The 13292-nt window shown below is 42.4% G+C and overlaps 1 protein-coding gene across 2 annotated transcripts in view; it reads right to left on the bottom strand.

The window, feature by feature from the left end:
* The window catches only part of LOC133613895 (kinesin heavy chain-like), an 84628-nt gene that overhangs the window by 36587 nt on the left and 34749 nt on the right, over positions 1-13292 (bottom strand). For both annotated transcript variants that reach the window (XM_061971788.2, XM_061971789.1), the window contains 7 exons: positions 12868-13016; positions 12655-12803; positions 11522-11679; positions 11387-11455; positions 11113-11319; positions 10851-10997; positions 7414-7602 (listed from right to left, as the gene is read on the bottom strand). In XM_061971788.2, the coding sequence (XP_061827772.1) occupies positions 7414-7602; positions 10851-10997; positions 11113-11319; positions 11387-11455; positions 11522-11679; positions 12655-12803; positions 12868-13016 (1068 nt within the window). The remainder of the gene's footprint in view (positions 1-7413; positions 7603-10850; positions 10998-11112; positions 11320-11386; positions 11456-11521; positions 11680-12654; positions 12804-12867; positions 13017-13292) is intronic.

The following is a 13292-nucleotide window of genomic DNA, read 5'->3' as shown; positions in this document are numbered from 1 at the left end:
GAGACATCATGCCTCGTCGGTGTGTTGTCGGAGGGTGTAACAACACCAACAGGGACGGATTCAAGTTGCACCAGTGGCCCAAAGATGCCAAAGTGGCAAGAAATTGGACCTTTGTTCCGCACACTTTACCGACGAAAGCTATGCTACGACAGAGATGGCAAGAATGTGTGGATATCCTGCGACACTCAAAGCAGATGCATTTCCAACCATAAAGTCAAAGAAATCTGCCGCCAGACCCCCATTGAATCTGCCGGAGTGTGTGAGCAATTCAGGGACAAAGGACCTCGGTAGCACGGCAAGCAATGGCGGCAGTTTGTTCCCGCAGACGAGCGAGCTAAACCCCCTGGATGTCTTGGCTCACACCGTCAAGAGAAGAATATCGACCCTAGCTTCCCTGGCCTGCTGACATCAACTCCAAAACTGGACAGATCAGCTTTCAGGAAAAGAGCGCGGATGAGGGTATGTCTACAGAATATATTAATTGATGAAAATTGGGCTGTCTGCACTCTCAAAGTGCATGTTGTTGCCAAATGTATTTCATATGCTGTAAACCTAGTTCATAGTTGTTAGTTTCCTTTAATGCCAAACAAACACATACCAATCGTTGGTTAGAAGGCGATCGCCGAATTCGTCCTCGCTTTCTCCCATGTCGCTGGCTGTCGTGTCGTTTTCGTCGGTTTCGCTTGCATACGGTTCAAACCGATATGGCTCAATAGCTTCAGTTTCTTCTTCAATTTGGTTTTCGCTACCTGCCTCCACACTACAACCATCCGTTTCAATAAATTCGTAATCTGTTGAATCGCTTAAGCCGCTGAAATCCGAGTCTGAATCCGAGCTAATGTCGCAATAGCTTGCTGTTCTTTCCGGCATGTTTGTTTGTGTTGGCTTCACTATGTGACGTCACAGGAAAATGGACGGGTGTATATAACGATGGTTAAAATCAGGCACTTTGAAGCTTTTTTTAGGGATATTGCGTGATGGGTAAAATTTTGAAAAAAACTTCGAAAAATATAATAAGCCACTGGGAACTGATTTTTAATGGTTTTAACAATTCTGAAATTGTGATAATGTTCCCCTTTAACATGTACAAGAACTGAAATGGCGTTTTCGGCACAGTCCCACTAAGAGCAGACATACTTTACAGGGGGACAAGAACAGGACCGCCAACTGGTCAGCCACTTAACAGGTGATATTGGCGAAGCGGGGAAGAGTAAAAAAATATTCAGTCAAAGGCTTGACTCCCGGAACGGGGGTCCAGACTGAGGCCAAGGAAAAAAACCTCTTAGCCATAGCACATAAACATGTTACATATACGTAATCACAAAAGTTGCAACAGAGGGGAGGGAGTGGGACCACGGAGGCCGGCTGCAGCTAAAAAGCACTACTCAGCCGTCCATCATCCTCAAGGGGAATCAAGCTGTGGTGAAGGCGTGGGGTGGGGGTGGAGGGGTGTGTGTGCATATGCCCATTGTCCAGGTTGTAGTGATGTTGTGTCTATAGGCCTGGAGCCACTCTGCATGCAGCGAGGGAGGGAGGGAGGCGTGGTTAAGATATATATATATATATATATATATATATATATATATATATATATATAAGAAATACTTGATTTTCAGTTAATTCTAGCTATATATATATATATATATATATATATATATATATATATATATATATATATATATATATATATATATATATATATATATATATATATATATAAATAAAATAAATACTTGAATTTCAGTGTTCATTTATTTACACTTATACACACACATAACACTCATCTACTCATTGTTGAGTTAAGGGTTGAATTGTCCATCCTTGTTCTATTCTCTGTCACTATTTCAGAACACACACATTATACAAATATAAATTATAAAATCAATAAGAAAACGGGAGCTTTAATTTGGGAGTCTGAATTAGGATCAGAAGTTCCTATATAAACATTGCGCACTCACGTCGCTGTTTTGTATTGATTACTGCAGCTGTGCGCTGCATTAATTCACAAATACAAACTACAACTCACAAACACTTTAGAGTTAGGCTCCACCATCAGAATGTGTACTTAAACTTATAAAGATCACATGGATATTATTCAGTGAGTTGATTCACCAAAACTAACCTGTTATACAGGAGGAAAAAGCACACAGGACGTTTCAATTGTTCACAGACTGGTCGCGCTCATCAGAATGACAAGACACTTCCGGTCTGCAGGTGATAGCATTCAATTGGGAAGAAACGCCCTACTGCCCCCTACTGACCAATGTGAATACTGATAAATGTGTAATGACAGCTACAAAAACGAATTCAAACCACAAAATAAAATAAATAAATCAACACAAAAATGTGACACATTATGGGTGGGTCACATATGCATGTACAGTAGATGGCAGTATTGTCCTGTTTAAAAGTGTCACAACATTGCTGTTTACGGCAGACAAACTGTTTTACGGTAAAACTTGACTGCTGTTGTTGTGTGTTGTTGCCGCGCTGGGAGGACGTTATTGAAACTGCCTAACAATAAACACACATAAGAAACCAAGAACTCGCCCTCCATCATTAGCTGTTTATATTGTGGGAAAGCGGACGTGTGAACAGGCTGTCAACACGTCACTCAGGTCCGCATGGAGCTGGAGGGGGCGTGGCCTCCAGCTCTGCCTGAATTTCGGGAGAAAATTTGTCCCGGGAGGTTTTCGGAAGAGGCGCTGAATTTCGGGAGTCTCCCGGAAAATCCGGGAGGGTTGGCAAGTATGCCTGTGGGATGTTCCAAATAAGTCTTTGATGAGCATTCCTCAACTTTCTCACTCTTTTTTAAAGTTAAATTACCAATGATTGTCACACACACACTAGGTGTGGTAAAATGTGTCCTCTGCATTTGACCCATCCCCTTGTTCACCGCCTGGGAGGTGAGGGGAGCAGTGGGCAGCAGCGGTGGCCGCGCCCGGGAATAATTTTTGGTGATTTAACCCCCAATTCCAAGCCTTGATGCTGAGTGCCAAGCAGGAAGGTAATGGCTCCCATTTTTATAGTCTTTGGTCTGACTCGGCCGGGGTTTGAACTCACAACCTACCCATCTCAGGGCGGACACTCTAACCACTAGGCCACTTGTACCAGCTTTTGTGAAACATGTTGCAGGCATCAAATTCCAAATTAGCTAACATTTGCAAAAAATAACACAATTTCTCAGTGTGAACATGAAATATCTTGTCTTTGCAGTCTATTCAATTGAATATAAGTTGAAAAGGATTTGTTGTATTCTCTTTTTATTTACCATTTACACAACGTGACAACTTCACTGCTGTTGGGGTTTGTACTTCACGTATTCACTTATTTGAGTAGATTAATATTGCCTTGTTCATTACTTGATCGTATGAGGAAGGTCGAAGTTGAAACTGTATAACTCGTATAGCGTGCCTGATATTGAGGGACTGTTGAGGATGAATTGTTGTGTTACAAACAGTGTTGGGTTAGTTACTGAAAACCAGTAACTAGTTACAGTTACTAGTTACTTTATTTCAAAAGTAACTTAGTTACTAACTCAGTTACTTACACCAAAAAGTAATGCGTTACTGTGAAAAGTAACTATTTAGTTACTTCTTTTTTCCCCCTTTTTTTTAAGGCTCCCATTAATGCCCTTGTATCCTTCATTTCAGCACTGTTATTGCACTGGAGAATAATACAATGTGTTGATCAACTTGACATGCATTTGCATCACTGAACTCTGCTAAGCAATGTGGCAGAGGTGGGACCAAGTCATTGTTTTGCAAGTCACAAGTAAGTCTCAAGTCTTTGCCCTCAAGTCCGAGTCAAGTCCCGAGTCAAGACAGGTAAGCCCCGAGTCAAGTCCAAAGTCAAGACTGGAAAGTCTCAAGTCAAGTCCTTAGTCCTGCATTTTGAGTTTCGAGTCCTTTCAAGTCCTTTTAACCACAGACTAATATATTAACACAGATTGTGTATGCTTTTCAAACGCTGTATTTATTTATTAAAACAAGTGCATTTTAAATTGCAGGAAAGAAAATTGTGCTGACATTGCACTTTATAATAGCACTATTAACCAGTCATTTTAAACATTAACTCATTCCTTTACAGAACAAACACATTGAAAAATAAAGTGCAAATGTACTTATTTGTACAAAAGTGTTAACATTGAAAAAACATGACATATACGTGAACATAACAAAAAAGTTGTACTTTTTATATGTCAGGGCCCTATGCTGCATTGCATTTGCAAAAGACCAAATTAGCCAAGAGTCTGTCAGTCATTTGTGCACGATGGGGGCGTAGTATGATGCCACCATGGCTGAAAACTCGCTCCACTGGAGCACTGGAGGCAGGCACTGCCAAGACTCTCATGGCCACTCGGAACAGTGAAGGAAGAGTCTTCATGTTCAATGCCCAGAACAAAAGGGGGGAGAGAGTTGTTTTGGGTTGGTGCACTACTTGTAAGTGTATCTTGTGTTTTTTATGTTGATTTAATTAAAAAAAGAAAAAAAAGAAAAAAAAAATTCTTGTGCGGCCCGATACCAATCGATCCACGGACCAGTACCGGGCCGCGGCCCGGTGGTTGGGGACCACTGAGGTAAACAACCAACAGTATGTCAGAAAGCTAGCTAAAACGGTACACATATTCATAATATAGTATACATTTTAACTGACCTTTATTTTACTATTTTTGTCTTTTTTTAGGTGGCTAAAATACGCGGTGCTGCTGACCGCCGTCTAACGTTACGTGTGATATATTGACTAACGTAACCCTGCTTAAAAAAAATCACTGAACAAAAAGTATGAATAAGGTAGTGAACTGCAACAGATTCCCGTGTTTGCAATAACGTTATAACGTTAGCAGTGAGTTTACAGCCTCACTGATTTAACTACACAGCAAATAAAAGTCACGTTACTTAGCCAATAAACGTTATCTTTCATTCAAAACTTACCGTTCTTTGTGCAACTTCAAATGCCGGACGAAGTTGGAAGTTGTTTCCTCTCCATCAGTAACACGCATGTGTTGCATACTGCAAACCGTTTTGTGTTGACCACCTCGTAATTTTTATACCCAAACAAAATTATTTTAGGTATCATTTTTTGTTCACTGGCGTGTGGTTTGGACATGTCTTCTTCCTTGGTTGTCCTGCAATTTGATTGGATGAATGCTGTGTGATGAAAACAAAGTAGATGTAATTTGATTGGCTGTTGTACTGAGAGCACACCAGCTGACACACGCAACGCTGATAGACAAGTACACAATGAAAAATACGGAGCGCTCCCGAATAACTTTTTCATCTTTGGGTTTTGGGGAAAGTAGCAAGTCATGTCAAGTCATGTCAATTCAAAAGGCTCAAGTCCAAGTGAAGTCACAAGTCATTGATGTTAAAGTCTAAGTCGAGTTGCAAGTCTTTTTACATTTTGTCAAGTCGAGTCTAAAGTCATCAAATTCATGACTCGAGTCTGACTCGAGTCCAAGTCATGTGACTCGAGTCCACACCTCTGCAATGTGGTCTACATACTACACACAAAGACAAAGATATGTTTCAAAAGGCCAATTTATTTCAGGCCAGAACAAATTGACAAAACTATTTTAAATAGCTGCAACATAATGGCACTTTAACTTTAAGTAGATAGGATCTTTGATCCAAGACACAACTTACATTTAAATAAAATGTTATTTTCTTTGTGCTCGACAAAAGAAAAGTATTGAGAATGTCTCCATGTTAAAAAACTCGACTTCTGGCTTCGCCATGATGTCTTGTTAGTTGTTATGAGAGTAGCGTATGTGTGTGTGTGGCCCTTTAAGATATGACGGCATGTGAGGTGAGTGACGTCAGTGAGTGAGTGGGCGAGAGAGGTGAGCGAGCGGCGACAGTGAGTGCGTGCAAGTGCTCTAGCTTGGTGGATTGCTGCGTCCAATAAAGTCACAAAGTTGCAACAAACCGCCGGTCTCGTCATTCACCCTCAGCTGTAAAGACCCACTGCCGGGTAAAGTGAAGGTTGTTAGCCCCGAAGACGTACATAGGCCCTGGAGGAACGTCTCCCCTGCGCTCCTCAACTGCGGTATGGGAGTCCCCCCCGCCCCCACCCACACAAAGCACGCCTCTTCTTTTCCACCGAAGCGCTGCAATAAAACACACTCAGATCTTCTGTTTCTAGCCAATACTACATGAAAAATAACGTAAAATAACGCAGTAACGCATCATGTAGTAACGGTAACTGAGTTACTGAATATAAAAAATAACGCGTTAGATTACTAGTTACCGCCGAAACTAACGGCGTTACAGTAACGCGTTAGTCCCAACACTAGTTACAAACTTTTGTGTGGTGTTGCCTCTTTATTTGTGATCATTCCAAGATGATTAGTATGTGACAGCGCGCCATAATTACGACAGTCAGGTGGATGAAAAAATAAATACCGATAGCAGTATCATTTGTCCAGAATCTTCCCGGTTCAAGAGGACCAACCCAATAAGAAACCGGTACTCGGTAAACAAACCCGAAAAAGGGTGGAGTGCCATCTCCGGGTTGGGGAGGAGACCCTGCCCCAAGTGGAGGAGTTCAAGTACCTAGGAGTCTTGTTCACGAGTGGGGGAAGAGTGGATGGTGAGATCGACAGGCGGATCGGTGCGGCATCTTCAGTAATGCGGACGCTGTATCGATCCGTTGTGGTGAAGAAGGAGCTGAGCCGGAAGGCAAAGCTCTCGATTTACCGGTCGATCTACGTTCCCATCCTCACCTATGGTCATGAGCTTTGGGTTATGACCGAAAGGACAAGATCACGGGTACAAGCGGCCGAAATGAGTTTCCTCCGCCGGGTGGCGGGGCTCTCCCTTAGAGATAGGGTGAGAAGCTCTGTCATCCGGGGGGAGCTCAAAGTAAAGCCGCTGCTCCTCCACATGGAGAGGAGCCAGATGAGGTGGTTCGGGCATCTGGTCAGGATGCCACCCGAACGCCTCCCTAGGGAGGTGTTTAGGGCACGTCCAACCGATAGGAGGCCACGGGGAAGACCCAGGACACGTTGGGAAGACTATGTCTCCCGGCTGGCTTGGGAACGTCTCGGGATCCCCTGGGAGGAGCTGGACCAAGTGGCTGGGGAAAGGGAAGTCTAGGCTTCTCTGCTTAGGCTGCTGCCCCCGCGACCCAACCTCGGATAAGCGGAAGAAGATGGATGGATGGATGGATACTCGGTAAACATCCTTACTTATTCAAGGGTGTAAAACAAACTCTTAGGTGCAAATGGTAGAATAGGACTCTTAAGGAAACAACTCTGCATTTTGGACTTTTTTTGACACTTCTTCTAAAAGAAGTAGAAAACGTTAGCTGCTAGCACTAGCTGCTGACCCTGGAACATACTCTTTCTTTTTGGTGTTGACCTTGAATGGCATAGGCAGTGTGCTATTCAAGCACTATAAAAGAGTCACTTACCTGTGAGATGGTGAACTGCCTTGAAATGAGCTCCTTGTCATTGGCTTCTATTTTGTTGATGTTCTGTGCCAGGCTGACCTCCATCTGTTTACTCCGACTCGCCAGCGATTTCACCTCAGACTTGGTCTTGGTGACGTACAGACGAGCTGTGGTGAACTCGTCCTCCAACATTCCGCTAGTTTCTGTCATCTTTAGAAACAAAATATTTCACTTTTATTATATGAATAGAAACCAGGAGTTAAATTCCAAGCCGTTATCATGTCTGTGTGGCTAAAGCAACGGTCACACCAGACAAAGAACGGATACTGAGATCAAACTGCGATATACACGCTTAATGAACACTATAGCGGGTGAACATGAACCAGTGGATCAGTAGAATCTTTACCAAAGACTACAAGGTTTCTGAGTACCTCCGTGTCCTCCCATATCCCATACACGTGAAGATAATTGTAGACTCGTCAGGGAAAACCACATGAGTTGACTAATCGTTAGAATAATCGTTGACTAATCGACTATCAAAGTAACAGTCAGTTGCAGCACTATTCATTAACGATACGAATCATCAGGGAAAACGACATTAGTCGACTAATCTTTAGACTAATTGTTGACTAATCGACTATCAAAATAATAGTCAGTTGCAGCACTATTCATTAAGGATACAAATCATCAGGGAGAATGACATTATTCGACTAATCGCTAGGATAATCGTTGGCTAATCGACTATCAAAATAATAGTCAGTAGCAGCACTATTCATTAAGGATACGAATCATCAGGGAGAACGACATTAGTCGACTAATCGTTAGGATAATCGTTGACTAATCGACTATCAAAATAATGGTCAGTTAAAGCACTATTCATTAAGGATACGAATCATCAGGGAGAACGACATTAGTCGACTAAACGTTAGGATAATCGTTGACTAATCGACTATGAAAATAATGGTCAGTTGCAGCACTATTCATTAAGGATTGGAATCGTCAAGCAAAACGACATCAGTCGACTAATCGTTAGGATAATCGTTGACTATTCGATTATCAAAATAATGGTCAGTTGCAGCATTATTCATTAAGGATACGAATCGTCAGGGAGAACGACATTAGTCGACTAATCGTGAGGATAATCGTTGGCTAATCGACTTTTAAAATAATAGTCAGTAGCAGCACTATTCATTAAGGATACGAATCATCAGGGAGAACGACATCAGTCAACTAATCGTTAGGATAATCGTTGACTAATCGACTATCAAAATAATGTTCAGTTGCAGCCTTATTCATTAAGGATACGAATCATCAGGTAGAACGACATTAGTCGACTAATCGACTATCAAAATAATGGTCAGTTGCAGCACTATTCATTAAGGATACAAACCACCAGGGAGAACGACATCAGTCGACTAATCGTTAGGATAATTGTTGAATAATCGACTATCAAAATAATAGTCAGTTGCAGCCCTATTTATTAAGGACACGAATAGTCAGGGAGAACGACATCAGTCGACTAATCGTTAGGATAATTGTTGACTAATCGACTATCAAAATAATGGTCAGTCGCAGCACTATTCATTAAGGATTGGAATCGTCAAGCAAAACGACATCAGTCGACTAATCATTAGGATAATCGTTGACTAATCGACTATCAAAATAATGGTCAGTTGCAGCACTATTCATTAAAGATACAAATCACCAGGGAGAACGACATCAGTAGACTAATCGTTAGGATAATTGTTGAATAATCGACTATCAAAATAATGGTCAGTTGCAGCCCTATTCATTAAGGACACGAATCGTCAGGGAGAACGACATCAGTCGACTAATCGTTAGGATAATTGTTGACTAATCGACTATCAAAATAAAGGTCAGTTGCAGTACTATTCATGAAGGATATGAATCATCAGGGAGAACGACATCAGTCGACTAATCATTAGGATAATCGTTGACTAATCGACTATCAAAATAATGGTCAGTTGCAGCCCTATTCATTAAGGATACAAATTGTCAGGGAGAATGACATTAGTGGACAAATCGTTAGGATAATTGTTGACTAATCGACTATCAAAATAATAGTCAGTTGCAGCCCTATTCGTTAAGGATACAAATCGTCAGGGAGAACGACATCAGTCGACTAGACGTTAGGATAATCGTTGATTAATCGACTATCAATTTAATGGTCAGTTGCAGCCCTATTCATTAAGGATACAAATCGTCAGGGAGAACGACATCAGTTGACTAATCGTTAGGATAATCGTTGACTAATCGACTATCAAAATAATGGTCAGTTGCAGCACTATTCATTAAGGATACGAATCGCCAGGGAAAACGACATGAGTCGATTAATCGTTAGGATAACCGTTGATTAATCGACTATCAAAATAATGGTCAGTTGCAGCACTATTCATTAAGGATACAAATCACCAGGGAGAACAACATCAGTTGACTAATCGTTAGGATAATTGTTGAATAATCGACTATCAAAATAATGGTCAGTTGCAGCCCTATTCATTAAGGATACATATCGTCAGGGAGAACGACATCAGTTGACTAATCGTGAGGATAATCGTTGGCTAATCGACTTTTAAAATAATAGTCAGTAGCAGCACTATTCATTAAGGATACGAATTGTCAGGGAGAACAACATCAGTTGACTAATCGTTAGGATAATTGTTGAATAATCGACTATCAAAATAATGGTCAGTTGCAGCCCTATTCGTTAAGGATACAAATCGTCAGGGAGAACGACATCAGTCGACTAATCGCTAGGATAATCGTTGACTATTCGACTATCAAAATAATGGTTAGTTGCAGCCCCATTCATTAAGGATATGAATCGTCAGGGAAACGACATAAGTCGACTAATCGTTAGGATAATCGTTGACTAATCAACCATCAAAATTAAGAGTTTCCTGATACAACTTTCCCATTTCTGATAGGATACTTTAAGTATTGGCCGATATCGATATTGATCCAACATAGGAATCATACGTACTTTTAATTTTTTTGTAGTATGGAATGTCAAAAAAACTTTTCTTGTCAAACAGAGAACAATGTTAGGTATGAAAAACTCTATTTAGTATCAACTGTCTGGAATGGACTTTAAGTTGAAGTGGAGTGGTAATTGTTTTTTGGCAACACCTAGTGGCCACAATAATTCACTAAGTTAAGCTAACACGCAATTGTATAGGCTATTTAGAACTTCTTAATGTATGACAAAAACTGTCATGACCTCACCAAAACTGGAAAAAGAGATCCCTTCATTTTGTCCGTGTTGACATCTCAAGTCCTCGTTTGCCAACGCAAAATATGAATGCCCTAAAAATACATCTGTGACCTCTGTTCGCTGCAAAAAAAACCTACAAATAAAATTTCTAGCATCACATGCACCTCGGTGGTATATATTAAAAACATGACTTGAAGTTTTGTGTCCGTGCTTTGAGACTTACAGCTTTGAGCTCGGTGGTGCCAAGAACAGCGCCGATGTCGCTGAGGTCTCTGAGCAACAGACTGAGCATGTCTGCTGACCTTTTTTTGTGATGATAGCTCAGATCCTGCAGAGCCACCAGTTCCCTCTGGACTGTCTCCAGACTGACCTGGAGCACACCCGGCAGTTAGTATTAAAGATAAGACCACACTATTTCAATGTGAAGAACTGATCAGCAGCTGAGCTGGGAAATACGGGGATACACCTTTAACTGTCCGACTTACAGTTTTGTGGGCAAGTTCCTCATTCAGTTGTTGGTTGCAGCGACTCTTGTTCTCCACTTCCTGGCTCTTCTGGTCATAGTTGACCGCGAGTTCCTCCAATGCCTGAAGAATCTCCTTGACTTCGTCTTTGGCCGAGCCATTGTCCTTCTGCACCCGTGACATTTCCTCCTGGAGACGCTGGTAGGCCTGGTGCTTTGACGCCAACAGCTGGGGGGGAAGTCAAGTGGACTCATGTGTACTCTTATTATGGCTCGGAATGCCAGGAAAGACTCACCTCGTCCTGATCCAGGAGCTGCTGCTTCAGATTCTCTATGGTCTGACTCTGATGGTTGAGTTCTTCATCCTGAAGCACAATCAGTAGCAGTTACAATGGTTTTTCTCTCTGAAACTTGCTGCCAGAGAAACTCACTTTGTCATCCAGCTGATGGTACAGCTGAGTGATAAGTGTCTCGTATTGCATTTTCTCCTCATTTGACAGAGGAACGACGGCTGGGGCAAAGCTGTCCATCACTTCCTCACCGCTGCTCTTCTTGCTTCTGTTCTGCTCCTCCAAAGGTACTGAATCACCTAGAAGGCCAACACAAATCATTAGAGGGAAACAAGACGGTTCTGTTTTGCCAGTTTCTTGGTTTCGGTGTTTGAACAAAGACATATCTAGGGAACTGTTTCGCGCAACCAGTCTTCCATCCATCCATCTTCAACCGCTTACCCGGAATCGGGTCGCGGGGACAACAGCTCCAGCAGAGACCCCCAGACTTCCCTCTACAGAGCAACATTAGCAACTTCCTCCTGGGGAATCCCGAAGCGTTCCCAGGCCAGAGAGGAGATGTAATCCCCCCATCTGGTCTTTGTCCTGCCGCGTGGTCTCCTCCTTGTGGGACGTGCAACGAGGACCTCTCTAGGGAGACGCTCGTAAGGCATCCGCACGAGATGTCCGAACCACCTAAGCTGGCTCCTTTCCAAGCGAAAGAGCAGCGGTTCTACTCCGAGTCTCTCTCGGGTGACTGAACTTCTCACCCTATCTCTAAGCGAGATGCCAGCCACCCTTCTGAGGAAACTAATTTCAGCCACTAGTATCCGTGATCTTATTCTTTCAGTCATGACAAACACTTCATAACCATAGGTGAGAATAGGAATGTAGATAGCTCGGTAGACGGAGAGCTTTGCCCTCTGGCTCAGCTCTCGTTTCGTCACAACAGTTATGACCAGTTTTCCTCTCAGGGAATAAAACACACTGGTCAATCCCAAGTTCTTTTGGATGACATGGATGTTGAGTAAAAAGGACTCCAGAGACAGAATGGCACAATACCACGTTTTACTGAAGCTTCAGGAGACCAGCCCTTACAATGCAACCATAGCATCAGCAAGCGAGGTCTAAATCCAAACAAAAAGAGTCAGCTTATGTAGAGCGAAAACAGCCCCTCTCATCCAGAAAGGAACACAGCTGCTTCTTCAAAACAGATAAGGAACTGGCCAAAACAGGTCTGTGAGTCGACAAACAGTGTCATCAAAAGATGTGACAAATTAAAGTTGTTTCCTCACCTTTCCTCCAGCGTTTCAGCTCGTTCTCCTGCTTCTGGACCGTGATGGTCAGACTTCGAGTCTTCTCCTTCTCTTTCTCATACTTCTTCTTCCATTCCTCAGCAGTGAGCTCCAGGTTGACGGACACAGAGTTCTTGATGGTTTTTGCCCTGAAATGTAGCAAGTCCAGATGTGCCAAAGTCCTGCGCGGCACACTATTTCAAAGACTTTTACCTCTGTCCAAACATGAGGGTGGACTTAGTTTCTGCCTCGTTATAGACGGATGGCGAGCAGCAGATGATGATGGTGGTTCGGCAGTTGCCTCCCAGGGAGTCTTGCAGGATTCGGGTCATTTTACTGTCCCTGTATGGAACGTGACTTTTCTACACACACAAAAATGACCAAAATCACTTCCTAAACAAGTCTTAACTTGGTGTTCCCATCCTTCAGTCGGAGGGGGGCCACCAATCAGTATGGATCAATTTCCGTGAAAAAGTATGTGGTTGTTATTAAATATGAATGCCCTTTCATGCCAAGCACAAACGCTGATTCCCTCTGGCTGTTACTGGATTTATTTTTAGCTCCCTGTGTGGAGTCGCTCCCTTAAACTAATAATAATCCAATCAGGGTTTTATGCTGCTGATTCCGATACGATTATC

Source organism: Nerophis lumbriciformis, linkage group LG13, assembly GCF_033978685.3.
Source record: "Nerophis lumbriciformis linkage group LG13, RoL_Nlum_v2.1, whole genome shotgun sequence".
Classification (NCBI taxonomy): domain Eukaryota; kingdom Metazoa; phylum Chordata; class Actinopteri; order Syngnathiformes; family Syngnathidae; genus Nerophis; species Nerophis lumbriciformis.
Note: the sequence above shows the minus strand (reverse complement) of the source record. Positions and strands in the feature narration are given on the sequence as shown.